General features: G+C 46.3%; 1 protein-coding gene across 3 annotated transcripts in view; it reads left to right on the top strand.

Moving 5' to 3' along the window:
• The window catches only part of PKNOX1 (PBX/knotted 1 homeobox 1), a 106,041-nt gene that overhangs the window by 62,401 nt on the left and 24,407 nt on the right, over window positions 1–19,233 (top strand). For all 3 annotated transcript variants that reach the window (XM_077293528.1, XM_077293530.1, XM_077293529.1), the window contains one exon: window positions 8,364–8,454. In XM_077293528.1, coding sequence (XP_077149643.1) covers window positions 8,364–8,454 — 91 coding nt within the window. The remainder of the gene's footprint in view (window positions 1–8,363; window positions 8,455–19,233) is intronic.

Here is a 19,233-nt window from a genome sequence, read left to right as displayed (position 1 = left end):
CCGTACTCCCCGATACAGGTACATAGTTACTGTATAATACACCGTACTCCCCGATACAGGTACATAATCACTGTATAATACACTGTACTCCCCGATACAGGTACAGAATCACTGTATAATACACCGTACTCCCCGATACAGGTACATAATCACTGTATAATACACTGTACTCCCCGATACAGGTACATAATCACTGTATAATACACCGTACTCCCCGATACAGGTACATAATCACTGTATAATACACCGTACTCCCCGATACAGGTACAGAATCACTGTATAATACACCGTACTCCCCGATACAGGTACATAATTACTGTATAATACACCGTACTCCCCGATACAGGTACAGAATCACTGTATAATACACCGTACTCCCCGATACAGGTACATAATCACTGTATAATACACCGTACTCCCCGATACAGGTACATAATCACTGTATAATACACCGTACTCCCCGATACAGGTACATAATTACTGTATAATACACCGTACTCCCCGATACAGGTACATAATCACTGTATAATACACTGTACTCCCCGATACAGGTACATAATCACTGTATAATACACTGTACTCCCCGATACAGGTACATAATCACTGTATAATACACCGTACTCCCCGATACAGGTACATAATCACTGTATAATACACCGTACTCCCCGATACAGGTACAGAATCACTGTATAATACACCGTACTCCCCGATACAGGTACATAATTACTGTATAATACACCGTACTCCCCGATACAGGTACAGAATCACTGTATAATACACCGTACTCCCCGATACAGGTACATAATCACTGTATAATACACCGTACTCCCCGATACAGGTACATAATCACTGTATAATACACCGTACTCCCCGATACAGGTACATAATTACTGTATAATACACCGTACTCCCCGATACAGGTACATAATCACTGTATAATACACTGTACTCCCCGATACAGGTACAGAATCACTGTATAATACACTGTACTCCCCGATACAGGTACATAATCACTGTATAATACACCGTACTCCCCGATACAGGTACAGAATCACTGTATAATACACCGTACTCCCCGATACAGGTACAGAATCACTGTATAATACACCGTACTCCCCGATACAGGTACATAATCACTGTATAATACACCATACTCCCCGATACAGGTACAGAATCACTGTATAATACACTGTACTCCCCGATACAGGTACATAATTACTGTATAATACACCGTACTCCCCGATACAGGTACATAATCACTGTATAATACACCGTACTCCCCGATACAGGTACATAATCACTGTATAATACACCGTACTCCCCGATACAGGTACATAATCACTGTATAATACACTGTACTCCCCGATACAGGTACATAATCACTGTATAATACACCGTACTCCCCGATACAGGTACATAATCACTGTATAATACACCGTACTCCCCGATACAGGTACATAGTCACTGTATAATACACCGTACTCCCGATACAGGTACATAATCACTGTATAATACACTGTGCTCCCCGATACAGGTACATAATCACTGTATAATACACCGTACTCCCCGATACAGGTACATAGTCACTGTATAATACACCGTACTCCCGATACAGGTACATAATCACTGTATAATACACTGTACTCCCCGATACAGGTACAGAATCACTGTATAATACACTGTACTCCCCGATACAGGTACATAATCACTGTATAATACACTGTACTCCCCGATACAGGTACATAATCACTGTATAATACACTGTACTCCCCGATACAGGTACATAATCACTGTATAATACACTGTACTCCCCGATACAGGTACATAATCACTGTATAATACACTGTACTCCCCGATACAGGTACATAATCACTGTATAATACACCGTACTCCCCGATACAGGTACATAATCACTGTATAATACACCGTACTCCCCGATACAGGTACAGAATCACTGTATAATACACTGTACTCCCCGATACAGGTACATAATCACTGTATAATACACTGTACTCCCCGATACATGTACATAATCACTGTATAATACACCGTACTCCCCGATACAGGTACAGAATCACTGTATAATACACCGTACTCCCCGATACAGGTACATAGTTACTGTATAATACACCGTACTCCCCGATACAGGTACATAATCACTGTATAATACACCGTACTCCCCGATACAGGTACATAATCACTGTATAATACACTGTACTCCCCGATACAGGTACATAATCACTGTATAATACACTGTACTCCCCGATACAGGTACATAATCACTGTATAATACACTCCTCGATACAGGTACATAATCACTGTATAATACACCGTACTCCCCGATACAGGTACATAGTTACTGTATAATACACCGTACTCCCCGATACAGGTACATAATCACTGTATAATACACTGTACTCCCCGATACAGGTACAGAATCACTGTATAATACACTGTACTCCCCGATACAGGTACATAATCACTGTATAATACACTGTACTCCCCGATACAGGTACATAATCACTGTATAATACACCGTACTCCCCGATACAGGTACAGAATCACTGTATAATACACCGTACTCCCCGATACAGGTACATAGTTACTGTATAATACACCGTACTCCCCGATACAGGTACATAATCACTGTATAATACACCGTACTCCCCGATACAGGTACATAATCACTGTATAATACACTGTACTCCCCGATACAGGTACATAATCACTGTATAATACACTGTACTCCCCGATACAGGTACATAATCACTGTATAATACACTCCTCGATACAGGTACATAATCACTGTATAATACACCGTACTCCCCGATACAGGTACATAGTTACTGTATAATACACCGTACTCCCCGATACAGGTACATAATCACTGTATAATACACTGTACTCCCCGATACAGGTACAGAATCACTGTATAATACACTGTACTCCCCGATACAGGTACATAATCACTGTATAATACACTGTACTCCCCGATACAGGTACATAATCACTGTATAATACACTGTACTCCCCGATACAGGTACATAATCACTGTATAATACACCGTACTCCCCGATACAGGTACAGAATCACTGTATAATACACCGTACTCCCCGATACAGGTACATAGTTACTGTATAATACACCGTACTCCCCGATACAGGTACATAATCACTGTATAATACACCGTACTCCCCGATACAGGTACATAATCACTGTATAATACACTGTACTCCCCGATACAGGTACATAATCACTGTATAATACACTGTACTCCCCGATACAGGTACATAATCACTGTATAATTCACTCCTCGATACAGGTACATAATCACTGTATAATACACCGTACTCCCCGATACAGGTACATAGTTACTGTATAATACACCGTACTCCCCGATACAGGTACATAATCACTGTATAATACACTGTACTCCCCGATACAGGTACAGAATCACTGTATAATACACTGTACTCCCCGATACAGGTACATAATCACTGTATAATACACCGTACTCCCCGATACAGGTACATAGTTACTGTATAATACACCGTACTCCCCGATACAGGTACATAATCACTGTATAATACACTGTACTCCCCGATACAGGTACAGAATCACTGTATAATACACTGTACTCCCCGATACAGGTACATAATCACTGTATAATACACCGTACTCCCCGATACAGGTACATAATTACTGTATAATACACCGTACTCCCCGATACAGGTACATAATCACTGTATAATACACTGTACTCCCCGATACAGGTACAGAATCACTGTATAATACACTGTACTCCCCGATACAGGTACATAATCACTGTATAATACACCGTACTCCCCGATACAGGTACATAATTACTGTATAATACACCGTACTCCCCGATACAGGTACATAATCACTGTATAATACACTGTACTCCCCGATACAGGTACATAATCACTGTATAATACACCGTACTCCCCGATACAGGTACATAATCACTGTATAATACACTGTACTCCCCGATACAGGTACATAATCACTGTATAATACACCGTACTCCCCGATACAGGTACATAATCACTGTATAATACACCGTACTCCCCGATACAGGTACATAATTACTGTATAATACACCGTACTCCCCGATACAGGTACATAATCACTGTATAATACACTGTACTCCCCGATACAGGTACATAATTACTGTATAATACACCGTACTCCCCGATACAGGTACATAATTACTGTATAATACACCGTACTCCCCGATACAGGTACATAATTACTGTATAATACACTGTACTCCCCGATACAGGTACATAATCACTGTATAATACACTGTACTCCCCGATACAGGTACATAATCACTGTATAATACACCGTACTCCCCGATACAGGTACATAATCACTGTATAATACACTGTACTCCCCGATACAGGTACATAATTACTGTATAATACACCGTACTCCCCGATACAGGTACATAATTACTGTATAATACACCGTACTCCCCGATACAGGTACATAATCACTGTATAATACACTGTACTCCCCGATACAGGTACATAATCACTGTATAATACACCGTACTCCCCGATACAGGTACAGAATCACTGTATAATACACCGTACTCCCCGATACAGGTACATAATCACTGTATAATACACTGTACTCCCCGATACAGGTACATAATCACTGTATAATACACCGTACTCCCCGATACAGGTACATAATCACTGTATAATACACTGTACTCCCCGATACAGGTACATAATCACTGTATAATACACTGTACTCCCCGATACAGGTACATAATCACTGTATAATACACCGTACTCCCCGATACAGGTACATAATTACTGTATAATACACCGTACTCCCCGATACAGGTACATAATCACTGTATAATACACCGTACTCCCCGATACAGGTACATAGTTACTGTATAATACACCGTACTCCCCGATACAGGTACATAATTACTGTATAATACACTGTACTCCCCGATACAGGTACATAATCACTGTATAATACACCGTACTCCCCGATACAGGTACATAATTACTGTATAATACACCGTACTCCCCGATACAGGTACATAATCACTGTATAATACACTCCCCGATACAGGTACATAATCACTGTATAATACACCGTACTCCCCGATACAGGTACATAGTTACTGTATAATACACCGTACTCCCCGATACAGGTACATAATCACTGTATAATACACTGTACTCCCCGATACAGGTACATAATCACTGTATAATACACCGTACTCCCCGATACAGGTACATAATTACTGTATAATACACCGTACTCCCCGATACAGGTACATAATCACTGTATAATACACTCCCCGATACAGGTACATAATCACTGTATAATACACCGTACTCCCCGATACAGGTACATAGTTACTGTATAATACACCGTACTCCCCGATACAGGTACATAATCACTGTATAATACACTGTACTCCCCGATACAGGTACATAATCACTGTATAATACACCGTACTCCCCGATACAGGTACATAATTACTGTATAATACACCGTACTCCCCGATACAGGTACATAATCACTGTATAATACACTCCCCGATACAGGTACATAATCACTCTATGGGCTCATACTCACTTGCGAGCAAAACAGACGAGTGCAATCCGATAAAAAATCGGATTGCATTCGGACCAATGTTACTCAATAGGCGAAATCTCATTTGCGATTTTTTTTTTTTTTTTCTAAGCCGTAATCGGACTGAGAAAAATCGCAGCATGCTGTGATTTGCTGCGAGTCTCACCAATGCAAGTCAATGGGTGCGATAAACACGCACGGAATACTGACCATCCGTTTTCCGTCCGTTTTTACAGATACCTTACCATTCTGTGGCATGGAACACTGTAAATGGTGCTGTAAATGATTGTAAATAAATAGAGAAAAAAAAGCATTGCATACGGATGTCATACGGATATAAAACGGATGGTGCGATAAAAAACGCATTTAACTTGCATGACAATCACATAGTTTGCATCCAATTTTTTCGGTCCAGATTACTGACCATTTTTTTTCTCGCGAGTGATTATGAGCCCTATATCGTATTCACTGATGCAGTACATTATTGAACATTTTTATAGCGCCATTTATTGCATGGCGCTTTACATGTGAAAAGGGGGCAAGTATAGACAAGTGCAATAAACATGAGTAAAACAAGGCACTAACCGGTACAGAAGGAGAGAAGACCCTGCCCGCGAGGGCTCAGTCTGCAGAGGATGGGTGAGGATACTCTAGGAGAGGGTAGGGCTGGTTGTGCGGCGGTTCAGTAGACTGAGGATCACTGTAGGCTTGTCGGAAGAGGTGAGTCTTCAGGTTCCTTTTGAAGGTTTCTATGGTAGGCGAGGTCTGATGTGTTGGGGTAGAGAGTTCCAGAGTATGGGGGAAGCACGGGAGAAGTCTTGGATGTGGTTGTGGGAAGAAGAGATGAGAGGGGAGTAGAGAAGGAGATCTTGTGAGGATCGGAGGTTGCGTGTAGGTAAGTACTAGGAGACCATGTCACAGATGTATGGAGGAGATAGGTTGTGGATGGTTTTGTAGGTCATAGTAAGGGTTTTGAACTGGAGTCTCTAGACGATAGGAAGCCAGTGAAGGGCTTGGCATAGGGGAGAGGCTGGGGAATAGCGGGGAGACAGGTAGATTAGTCGGACAGCATAGTGTAGGATGGATTGGAGTGGTGCCGGAGTGTAGAGGGGAGGCCAGAGAGTAGGAGGTTGCAGTAGTCAAGGCTGGAGATGATAATAATCTATAATATATTGTATTCACAGGTGCATAATCATTGTATAATACACCTGTGGAGACACAGCATTGTATCTTAATAAACCAGATGCCCATTTTTATTAAGCCATGAAGAATCGACTGTTATCTATGTGTTGACTTTGAATTTATGTGTTGTTTCTGGTAGGTCAAGAAAACAGATTTTTGCTTGTATAAGCCTGTAATATTGACTTGTAACATGACCTTTGATGTAACATATTGTGCTCGTCTCCTTGATGACTAGTCATGTTTACTGATATGCTAATTACACATTGTCCAGGCTAGTCAGTTTGATGACTTTTAAAATATAGGAGGAAAATCTATGTAAGTAGATTACATAATCAAACAATACGAATTGGTCTTATCAACATTACCTGTGGATACTGAATAAAGGATACTTGTTAAATTTAAAAAGAGGTGATACGCCTCTGTAAAAGTCAGAGAGATAATCAGAGATTCAGGCAAGATATCCAGAGAGTCTCTACAGGACTGCAGGCAATGCATCATGGCTCCATCACAAGGGACACACATTTATCATTCTACAGGATGCCAGCTTAGGGGACCTCAGCCACGGCTGGAAGAATACAGATCTGCTCCATTGACCATCGCTGAACCATGGATACATTTGTGAAAACCAGGTTGGGACCATTCGGTCACCTGGCACCTATGGATACATTTGGAGAAACCAGGTTGGGACCATCCGGTCACCTGGAACTTATGGATACTTTTGTGAAAACCAGGTTGGGACCATTCTGTCACCTGGATCCTATGGATACGTTTGAAGAAACCAGGTTGGGACCATGCAGTCACCTATGGATAAGTTTGGAGAAACCAGGTTGAGGCCATCCGGTCATCTGGCACCGTGGATACATTTGGGGAAACCAGGTTGGAACCATCTGGTCATCTTGCCATGTACCTCAATGGACTGTCATCTTCCTAACCTTGTCGTTACCTTCTCTCTGTGTGCGTGGCACAGGTGAGGTAATCGGCCCTAGAAGATTAAGCCAGGTTGTGACCCTCGGGTCAACTGGCCTTGTACATGAAGGAACTGTCAGCCTCCTACGCTTGTTGTTACTTCCTCTCTGTGTACATGCCACAGGTGGGGTAATCAGCCCTGGAAGATCTGAAGTCACAGTTGCTCTTATCCCGGCGAGTCAGTGGAAGGGTGAGCCTCTGTACAATCTTGCGGTATTATGCTGGGACTGTTCTACGTGTTTTCTGCCTGTCGTGTGGTTCAATAAAGTATTGCTGCACTGTTTTATCCTCACCCTGTGTTGTGAAAAGAGAACGGGTGTGCGGTGGGATGACCCCTAGTCCATGCGGTTTCGGCTAGCTGACCGGATCGCCCGCTGATCCTCCGTGTTTCCACAACACCATAGTCCCCAGTACAGGTAAATAATCACTGTGTAATACACCGTACTCCCCGGGAAAGGTAGATAATCACTATATAATATACCGTACTCCCTGGTTCCAGTATATTGTAGCCAGTAGGGGATATGTGAAACTTACTGATATGTAATCTTGTTTCCCCACATTCACTGCTCTTTTCATATTTACAGAGTGGACTGAGTGGTGCCCTTAGTCCTCAGGGGATCGTAGTTCCAGCCTCTGCTCTTCAGCAGGGAAATGTAGCGGTGGCCACTGTGTCAGGTACCACATGCAAATCTGTTCTCTCCATAGCTGTGATTAGGTTGTTTCCTGTTTTCTCCTGTGTTGTCGCTTCCTGTTTTCTCCTGTGTTGTTGCTTCCTGTTTTCTCCTGTGTTGTCGCTTCCTGTTTTCTCCTGTGTTGTTGCTTCCTGTTTTCTCCTGTGTTGTCGCTTCCTGTTTTCTCCTGTGTTGTCGCTTCCTGTTTTCTCCTGTGTTGTCGCTTCCTGTTTTCTCCTGTGTTGTCGCTTCCTGTTTTCTGTGATTATGACGCCACTTGTTTGCTGTGATGAGGTCGCTTTCTTCTTTATTGTGATGAGGTCCTTTCCTGTTTTCTGTGATGAGGTCTCATTATGTTTTCTGTGGTGATGTTGCTTCCTGTTATCTGTGATGAAGTCACTTCTTGTTTTCAGTGGTGAGGTCACTTCCTGTTTGCTGTGATGATGTCGCTTCTTTTTTATTGTAATGATGTCGCTTCCTGTTGTGATGACATTGCTTCCTGATTTCTGTGATAAGATTGTTTTCTGTAAATAGGTTGCCTCCTGTTTTCTGTGATCATGTCTGTGACAAACGAGAGTCAGGGGGATACAGCTATACCACCACCGCAGTCACCAATCTGTGATGGAGCTGTCTGGTGCCCCCTTACCCTCTGGTCAGTCAGGGAACTGTACCTAGGATAAGTAGTCGCCGGAGAGGTTGCCCTGTCATGTACTGGTTATTGGGGCACTCTGCAGTGAGGGTATATATATTACCAGTCCCAGGCCGGGAATAAATAAATAAAAAAAATAAAATAATATTATATATATATATATATATATATATATATATATATATATATATATATAATCTATATCTCCGGTTCTTCACTGCCAGAATTCCTCAATAGCACCAGAACGCTATGCTGCCACCAGTTCCTCATTAAATATAAGCCCGGTCCGTTAACAAGCTTATATTGGGTCAGAAACCAACCCCAGGTAGCGTATATTTACTAGCCAGACTCACGGACATGGGAAATCAGGATGCGAGGTAAGAGCAGCCCAAAATTAATTGATATTTTAATTGCAGAAAGGCGCACTAATTAATACAAAACTATACAGAGGAATATACAGATAATAAAGCCAGAAGTACAGATAAAGGGAGGATACAGGTATGGGATTGCTGTTAGCTGTATGTGTCAGGTTACCGATACTTGTAGCATTTGGATCCAGAGAAGCACTGGAAACCACAGGTACTTTCTTAGTTTCTGGTCCGTCTCGTGACGTGACACAGCTTCCGTAGCAGAACATTGACACTGGCTAAAGTTGTGTAGCTAGCTTTTAACCCCTAGCTCGCCCCCTTCCATATTTGCCTCCGTCCCTCTGGACCGGACTGAAATCTCCTCTCCTGACTTCCTAACTGAAATAATTCCCAATATCTAGGATGGGTCATAACTTTCTAGTGGGAGGTCCAAATGGGACGACTGACGTCTCAAAGGGTTCGTTGGCGCTTGATCAATATGGAGAATCCAAACTTGGGTCAGCTAAGTGGTTCTGGAGACTAAATCTCGATAGCTCGGTATTTGGGACCACAAGGGGATGATGAGACACAGGTGTGTGTGTGCGGAGGGCTCCCATGATTCTGGTGGTATATTGGGCTCAACCCTGAGATGCACGGTGCTCTCATAATTCATCTCTGTGTTGGTGCCACTCCGTCTAGGGCTCCCATTGATAGCTGGCCGCCCTGCACAAAAGACAGCAGGGGGTCCCAGCTCTTTTCCTCCTTTCATTAACACATGGCCTCTAATTCTTAGGCCATATGGCAAGGTCCTGTTCTTTTGAGGCATTGTGTACTTATCTCATGGGTTAGGGTCACAGTTCAGGAGCAGGGGGAGAGGAAGAGGTCTGGAAAACATATCGGGCCTGTCACGATATGGTATGAAATATCATATAAGTTTAGTTTCTCTTGTCAGCCCAGGATGTGGGCTAAGAAACCCCCCTTCTCTTTTACTTCAGAGTTGAGCTTGCCTTGCCAATGTACATGGGGGAAGAGCGTTTTATTGCCTAAAGGAATGTTTACGACCAGGTAGAAGCTTCCTCCAGCAAGAACTGGATTCTAAGTCTCTAGAACCATGCGGTCCTTTGTTCCATTTTTGTAAGATATTAGGCAAACGATTTAAAATACGAACACAAAAATATATCGTCATAATCACACTCGGAGGATCTACCCATCACTCTAAGCATCAGCGTCTAACTCCATCGGGTGAAGAAGTAGGGATTGCTCTGTAAATAATAGGACATATTTGATCTCCTTAGAAAGCCCACGGTAATCTGAGATGAATGCTGGGTTTGTCAGGACTATGATATGTTCCGCAGCGGAATTACAAGTCTTAGAAAGATTTAGCTTATACTTAGTCAGAATGCAGAGAGAGGAGGGACTGGGATAGCCAGCCTTTTTGGTGATGTCACCAGGCTGAGCTATAACTGTTTTGGCCGGACTCCAGCAGTGAGTCTGTTGCTGGAAGAACATGTGGGTCTGACCTGAAGAGCTGTACCTCATGCATTGGGATTTTTGGGAGCCCCTCCCACTAGCATGGTGTTTGCCTGAACTGATATGAACTAAGAACATGTGAGTTATCTTTTCTTCCTTTAATCCTTTTATTTTCATAATTACCTTGTACATATTTGCAATTGTCTCATTTGTAACATCTTTGTATAATTTTGATAAAGCACTGCCTAACCTTTCTGGAGTATAATATTTAATGCTAGTTCTTCCTCCCTGCTCTAAAAACGTACCCTGTCTCTTGAAGGGAAATTACGCTACTGTTTTGGGTTAGCTCCGGACCCGTTTGATCGGAGCTGGTGGCAGCTTACCGTGTGCAGACTTTTGGGGTGTTGTTTCAGCGACTGCAGCTTGATAATTATTGTTTCTGCCTGCGTGGGAGTAGTTATCGCGTCGCTGCAGCGCGCCCAATAGCCAGTACATAGCAGGCAGCCTTTCTGGCGACTAATTACCCTAGGTGCAGTACCTAATCTGACCTGAGAGTAAGGGGGGCGCCAGAGAGCTGCAAGTGTTAAGTGGAACTGTAAGCGGGATACACAAATCCCTGCAGTTCATGGTATATTGAAGAGCAGTGGGATACCTAAAATAAGCCCCTGCTGTAAACTAAGAGGTCAATAGCCTTGTGTGTGTTTTTTTTATCACATTGTGGCAGTAGAGGGATAACGAGGATAAGCCCCCCTGCACATGTGATAGCAGTCTGCTGGTCTAAAGTCGCCCCAATCCGTGACCTAATGGTGGCAGTGGTCAGGAATCCCTGTGGATTTTCGTGACAAACTGCGGGCCACGGCTAAGGGATCGTGACAATTGGTGACAGTCACGGTGTGAATCGTGACAATTGGTGGCAAGGCGGTGGGATATTAGAGCATTAGTGATTTGGTTTGAGCAATCATTCCTCTCACTAAAAACTTGCAGAAAGTTCTTGCGAGAACTCTGCGCAAATAAGTTTGGGAGAACGAACTCAGTGCTTATTAGTTGTGAGACAATTGTGTACTGGTAATTATCCCCTCCCTTTTTCTTCGTTTTTCTATCCTATCTTTTATTTGGCAACCATGGTTGGGCTGGGAGAAGCCTTTTATGAACAGCAGACCAGAGACACCCTTGTTGCCTTATGCAAGTCACAGCACATTGACTATGCAAGCAAAAACAAAAGCGAACTGGTCGCAGCCCTGATGCAATGGGAAGCCGCTCTAGACCACTCACAGAGCCCAGAAGCCGCAGATGCCAGCACCAGCGAACATGGTGCTGCAGCAGAGGTCCAACCACTGAATGCTCGCCCCGTTAGCAATCCGGGCGAATTGGATCCCCACCTGCAGGCGGCCTTGAAAGAATTCCCCGCTGATGACCATGAGGGACGTCGACAGCTGATCCAGCAATACCAGGAGCGAGCCGAGGCCCGAGACGAGCGGGAGGCCCAAGCGGAGCGGGAGTACTGGCTGCAGATGGCCCAACTGCAAATGCAGAGGTCGTCCCAGTCCAGCCGTGAGCCCAGCAGCGCTCAGATACCGAAGCCCCGGCCCGACCACTTTCCTGTTATGGAAAAGGATAGGGACTTGGACACTTTTCTGCGGGCCTTTGAGAAAGCCTGCAGACAGTACCAGCTGCCTACACAAGAATGGGCACGATACCTGACACCAGGGCTGAGAGGAAAAGCTCTGGAGGCGTTTGCTGCCCTCCCTCAAGAACAAGATGGTGACTATGAGGCCATCAAGCAGGCTCTGATAGCCAAGTACCAGCTTACACCCGAGGTGTACCGTAAAAAGTTCCAGACCACACGACAGTTACAGTGATGTGGTGCATGGACTGGGGACCCACTTTGACCAGTGGACCCAAGGACTGTCAGTGACCACCTTTGCACAGCTGCGAGACCTGATGATCAAAGACCAGTTCTTCCATCTTTGCCCAGTGAGGTGCGACAGTTCGTGATGGACAGAGAACCCAAAGACATGACAAAAGCAGCGCAGATTGCCGATGCCTATGAGGCCTACCGTAGATCGGAAGTGTGGAAGCCAGTCACCACCAGCTGGAGAGGGGGTAAGCCTGCATCCAACGCCAGTACCCCTGCCAGCCAACATTCCAGAGGTCCTGTCCCCTTGGCCAACAGCACCAGACCTACCACTGAACTTCGCCAGTGTTACCACTGCAGGCAGACTGGACACCTCAGTCACCAATGTCCAGCCAAGCAGAAGAACCCCTCATCCAAGGCCCCAGGGCCTAATGCAGCAGTTCTTTTGGTGGGTGGTGTGGCTGGGAGGGGGTGTGATAACGTACAGCATGTCATTGTGGGAGGTCATGTTGCTACAGGCCTCAAGGACACCGGGGCTGAACGAACCCTCATCCGACCCGAACTGGCGGCCCCTGAAGAAATCATTCCGGGGAAAACCCTAACTGTCACTGGGATTGGGGGCATCAGCTGTCCCTTACCGATGGCCCGGGTTTATATTGATTGGGGTGCCGGGAGCGGGGTGAAGGAAGTGGGGCTGTCTGATAATTTGCCCACTGATGTTTTGTTGGGGACTGATTTGGGGAAGTTGTTTGCATACTACGTCCCTGACACCCCTCCCCAATCTGCTAATAAGGGTAACGTTAACCCTGATGATGATGATGATGATGATGGGAAATCGCATGTGTTCCCTGACCATGCTTTATCTAGTAATGATGCATCTGTTAACCATTTTTTCCCTAGGATTGATGGTGAAAATGTTGTACCTGTGCCAACTGTACCTGATAATGATGTTTCTATGAAAGTTGATGTGTCCGTAGGTACAGGAGTGCTCAGCCACGTCGCTCTGCGGAGTGAGACGGCTGAGGAACCCCTAGCAGGGGCAAGTGTCTGTGCTACCGGAAATGGGGAGATACATGGGAACCGTGAGGAAGGTGATGCCATGCAATTGACCAGTGCCACCGAGGAAGGTAACTGGCCCATAAGTAGCAATGCTCCTGAGGTAATGGGGGTGGATGGGGAGGTGGAGCCCATAGCAACGTCGGCTGATGGGTCTGTAGAAACCCCCGGGGAGACAGCCTACGTAGCTGCTGTCACCCGCAGTCAGAGTGCCCGGAACGCAGATACCTGTCTGCCTTCCGGACCCTCCTCAGTCATCAGTATGACTGCACCAGAGGTGGACCCAGAGCAGGTCCCAGAGGGCTCCCGTGGGGAAGGGACCCTGACGTCGCTTCTGGCTTCCCCTAGCCAGGAGTTTCAGGCCGCTCTGCACACAGATGCGAGCCTAGAGAGTTTGAGACAACTCGCCGGGACGTCATTCTCCGAGACTGATAAGGAGAAGGTGTTCTGGGAAGGAGGAAGGTTGTACCGGGAGACAGTACCCGGAGAATCACAAAAGGAGTGGTTGAGGGAAAGACAGCTGGTCATCCCACAGCAATTCCGGGGTGAGTTGTTGCGGATTGCCCATGAGATCCCGCTAGCTGGACACTTGGGGATCAGCAAAACTAAGGCCCGGCTGTCTCAACACTTCTATTGGCCTAAGATGGGGACAGATGTGTCAAACTACTGCCGCTCCTGTGTCACCTGTCAAAGAGTGGGGAAGGCGGGGCCTGCTCTTAAGGCTCCCCTGATCCCTTTGCCAGTGATAGAGGAGCCTTTCCAGAGGATTGCGGTGGACATTGTGGGCCCGCTGGCCGTCCCCAGCAGCTCTGGAAAGCGATATATTCTTACTGTGGTAGACTACGCTACCCGGTACCCAGAGGCAGTAGCTCTGTCGTCAACTAGGGCAGATAAGGTGGCGGATGCCCTGTTGGCCATCTTTTCACGTGTAGGATTTCCCAGGGAAATGCTTACTGATCAAGGGACCCAATTTATGTCTCACCTAATGGAGGCTCTCTGTAAGAAAATGCAGGTGAAGCACCTGGTATCGAGTGCGTATCACCCACAGACCAATGGCTTGTGTGAACGCTTCAATGGTACCCTCAACCAGATGCTACGCATGCTGGTTGAGACTCAAGGGCGCGACTGGGAGCGGTACCTCCCACACCTGCTATTCACTTACCGAGAGGTTCCGCAGGCCTCGACGGGGTTCTCCCCCTTCGAGCTCCTGTACGGCAGGCGAGTCCGGGGACCCCTTGGGTTGGTAAGAGAATCCTGGGAAGAGGAGCCGAACCCTTCTGAAGTGTCCATAGTGGAGTATGTCATGCGCTTCCGTGACAAGATGCAGACCTTGACGCAGTTGGTGCATGACAACATGACGCAGGCTCAGGCTGATCAGAAGCACTGGTACGACCAGAACGCCCGGGAGCGGACCTACCACGTGGGTCAAAAGGTGTGGGTGCTGGTCCCCGTACCAACGGATAAGCTTCAGGCAGACTGGGAGGGCCCGTACGTCGTCCACCAACAGCTCAACCCGGTAACCTACGTGGTCACGCTTGACCACACTCGGGGTAGGCGAAAGGCCTTTCACGTCAACATGATGAAGGCTCATCACGAACGTGAACCTTTCGTCCTACCGGTCTGCAGCGCACCCGAAGACGGGGAGGAAGACGCCCTCCTGGACATGCTGGCCCAAGCCAAGGCCTGTGGGTCCATTGAGGACGTGGAGGTAAGCGCCTCGCTAGATGAACCACAGCGGTTGCAGTTGCAAACCACACTGGAACCCTTCCGGGTCGTGTTCTCCAACCGGCCTGGAAGGACTGAGTTAGCGGTCCACGAGGTGGACACCGGGAATCACGCCCCACTACGGCGAACACCCTATCGAATCTCTGACCAGGTGCAGCAGATTATGCGCCAGGAGATCGATGAGATGTTACAGCTGGGGGTGATTCGACGGTCAAAGAGCGCGTGGGCCTCACCTGTAGTTCTCGTGCCGAAGAAGGACCGGACCACCCGGTTCTGCGTGGACTACAGGGGGCTCAACGCCATTACAGCCTCTGACGCGCACCCAATGCCGCGCATCGAGGAGCTGCTTGAGAAGTTAGCTGGCGCAAAATACCTGACAATAATAGATCTGAGTCGCGGATACTGGCAGATTCCCCTGAGCCCCGAGGTGCAGGAGAAGTCCGCCTTTATCACACCCTTTGGACTGTACGAGTCCACGGTCATGCCCTTCGGCATGAAGAATGCCCCTGCCACTTTCCAGCGGAAGGACAATCTCCTGCTTCAGGGACTGGAGAAGTACGCTGTGGCATACTTGGATGACATTGCCATCTTCAGTCCCTCCTGGGATGAACACCTGCAGCATCTCGAGGAGGTGCTCGGGCGAATTCACCGAGCAGGACTGACTATCAAGCCGGGAAAGTGCCAGATGGGCATGAGGGAGGTCCACTACCTGGGGCACCGGGTAGGTGGAGGCACCCTGAAACCGGAGCCTGAGAAAGTGGGCGCGATCGTGAACTGGCCCACTCCTGGGACCAAGAAACAGGTGATGTCCTTCCTCGGCACTGCAGGGTACTATAGGCGCTTTGTGCAGCACTATAGTAGCCTGGCAAAACCTTTGACGGACCTCACCAGGAAGAAGCTACCCCACATCGCCAACTGGACAGATGGCTGTGAGGGGGCCTTCCAGGCGTTGAAAACAGCACTGTGCAACGCCCCTGTGTTGAAAGCAGTCGACAGCAGTCGACTGTTCTTGGTACAGACCGACGCCAGCGAGTTTGGCCTTGGTGCTGTGCTCAGCCAGGTTGACTCGGAGGACCAAGAGCACCCCGTGTTGTACCTGAGCCGGAAACTTTTGCCGAGGGAAGTGGCCTACTCCACCATTGAGAAGGAGTGCCTGGCCATAGTCTGGGCCCTGCAGCGCTTGCAGCCCTACTTGTACGGTCGCACCTTCACTGTGGTGACTGACCACGACCCTCTGCGCTGGCTAAGCACCATGTGTGGAACCAATGGCAGGTTGCTACGCTGGAGCCTTGCCCTTCAGCAATTTGACTTCACCATTAAACACAAAGCGGGCAAAGAGCATGGGAATGCAGATGGACTCTCCCGCCAGGGTGAACCCACGGAGGTGCGCATGGAGGCATACCGAGAGGTTCTGCCGCCGTAGCGCACGCTAAAAGGGGGAGGTGTCACGATATGGTATGAAATATCATATAAGTTTAGTTTCTCTTGTCAGCCCAGGATGTGGGCTAAGAAACCCCCCTTCTCTTTTACTTCAGAGTTGAGCTTGCCTTGCCAATGTACATGGGGGAAGAGCGTTTTATTGCCTAAAGGAATGTTTACGACCAGGTAGAAGCTTCCTCCAGCAAGAACTGGATTCTAAGTATCTAGAACCATGCGGTCCTTTGTTCCATTTTTGTAAGATATTAGGCAAACGATTTAAAATACGAACACAAAAATATATCGTCATAATCACACTCGGAGGATCTACCCATCACTCTAAGCATCAGCGTCTAACTCCATCGGGTGAAGAAGTAGGGATTGCTCTGTAAATAATAGGACATATTTGATCTCCTTAGAAAGCCCACGGTAATCTGAGATGAATGCTGGGTTTGTCAGGACTATATGTTCCGCAGCGGAATTACAAGTCTTAGAAAGATTTAGCTTATACTTAGTCAGAATGCAGAGAGAGGAGGGACTGGGATAGCCAGCCTTTTTGGTGATGTCACCAGGCTGAGCTATAACTGTTTTGGCCGGACTCCAGCAGTGAGTCTGTTGCTGGAAGAACATGTGGGTCTGACCTGAAGAGCTGTACCTCATGCATTGGGATTTTTGGGAGCCCCTCCCACTAGCATGGTGTTTGCCTGAACTGATATGAACTAAGAACATGTGAGTTATCTTTTCTTCCTTTAATCCTTTTATTTTCATAATTACCTTGTACATATTTGCAATTGTCTCATTTGTAACATCTTTGTATAATTTTGATAAAGCACTGCCTAACCTTTCTGGAGTATAATATTTAATGCTAGTTCTTCCTCCCTGCTCTAAAAACGTACCCTGTCTCTTGAAGGGAAATTACGCTACTGTTTTGGGTTAGCTCCGGACCCGTTTGATCGGAGCTGGTGGCAGCTTACCGTGTGCAGACTTTTGGGGTGTTGTTTCAGCGACTGCAGCTTGATAATTATTGTTTCTGCCTGCGTGGGAGTAGTTATCGCGTCGCTGCAGCGCGCCCAATAGCCAGTACATAGCAGGCAGCCTTTCTGGCGACTAATTACCCTAGGTGCAGTACCTAATCTGACCTGAGAGTAAGGGGGGCGCCAGAGAGCTGCAAGTGTTAAGTGGAACTGTAAGCGGGATACACAAATCCCTGCAGTTCATGGTATATTGAAGAGCAGTGGGATACCTAAAATAAGCCCCTGCTGTAAACTAAGAGGTGAATAGCCTTGTGTGTGTTTTTTTTATCACATTGTGGCAGTAGAGGGATAACTAGGATAAGCCCCCCTGCACATGTGATAGCCGTCTGCTGGTCTAAAGTCGCCCCAATCCGTGACCTAATGGTGGCAGTGGTCAGGAATCCCTGTGGATTTTCGTGACAAACTGCGGGCCACGGCTAAGGGATCGTGACAATTGGTGACAGTCACGGTGTGAATCGTGACAGGGCCTGAAATTAATAAATTAAAATGGTGTCTCCCTCACAATGTCACTTCCTATTTTCTGTTATTATGTCACTTTGTGTTCGTTGTGATGATGTCGCTTCCTATTTTTGTGTAATAAATTTGCTTCCTGATTTCTGTGATAAAGTCACTTGTGTTTTCTGTAATGTTTCCTGTTTGTTGTGATGAGGTCACTTCCTGTTTCCTGTGATGATGTCACTTCCTGTTGTGATAATGTCGCTTACTGTTTTCTGTGATGTTGCTTCCTGTTTTTCTATGATGGTGTCGCTTCCCATTTTCTGTGATGAGGTTAATAATAAATAATAATTTTATTTCTATAGCGCCAACATATTCCGCAGCACTTTACATTTTAGAGGGGACTTGTACAGACAATAGACATTACAGAATAACAATAATCACAGATCAAAACAGATACCAGGAGGAATGAGGGCCCTGCTCGCAAGCTACAAACTATGAGGAAAAGGGGAGACACGAGAGGTGGATGGTAACAATTGCTTTCGTTATTTGGACCAGCCATAGTGTAAGGATCGGGAGTTCATGTAAAGCTGCATGAACCAGTTAACAGCCTAAGTATGTAGCAGTACAGACACAGAGTGCTATTAACTGCATAAAGTGTATGAGAACATGATGCGAGGTATCTGGTTATGATGACAATTTTGAATGGGCCACACAGGGATAGTTAGGTTAATGCGTTGAGGCGGTAGGCCAGTCTGCACAAATGTGTTTTAAGGGCACGCTTAAAACTATAGGT

The sequence above is a fragment of the Ranitomeya variabilis genome, chromosome 3 (genome assembly GCF_051348905.1).
Source record: "Ranitomeya variabilis isolate aRanVar5 chromosome 3, aRanVar5.hap1, whole genome shotgun sequence".
In the NCBI taxonomy this organism is placed as follows: domain Eukaryota; kingdom Metazoa; phylum Chordata; class Amphibia; order Anura; family Dendrobatidae; genus Ranitomeya; species Ranitomeya variabilis.
Note: the sequence above shows the minus strand (reverse complement) of the source record. Positions and strands in the feature narration are given on the sequence as shown.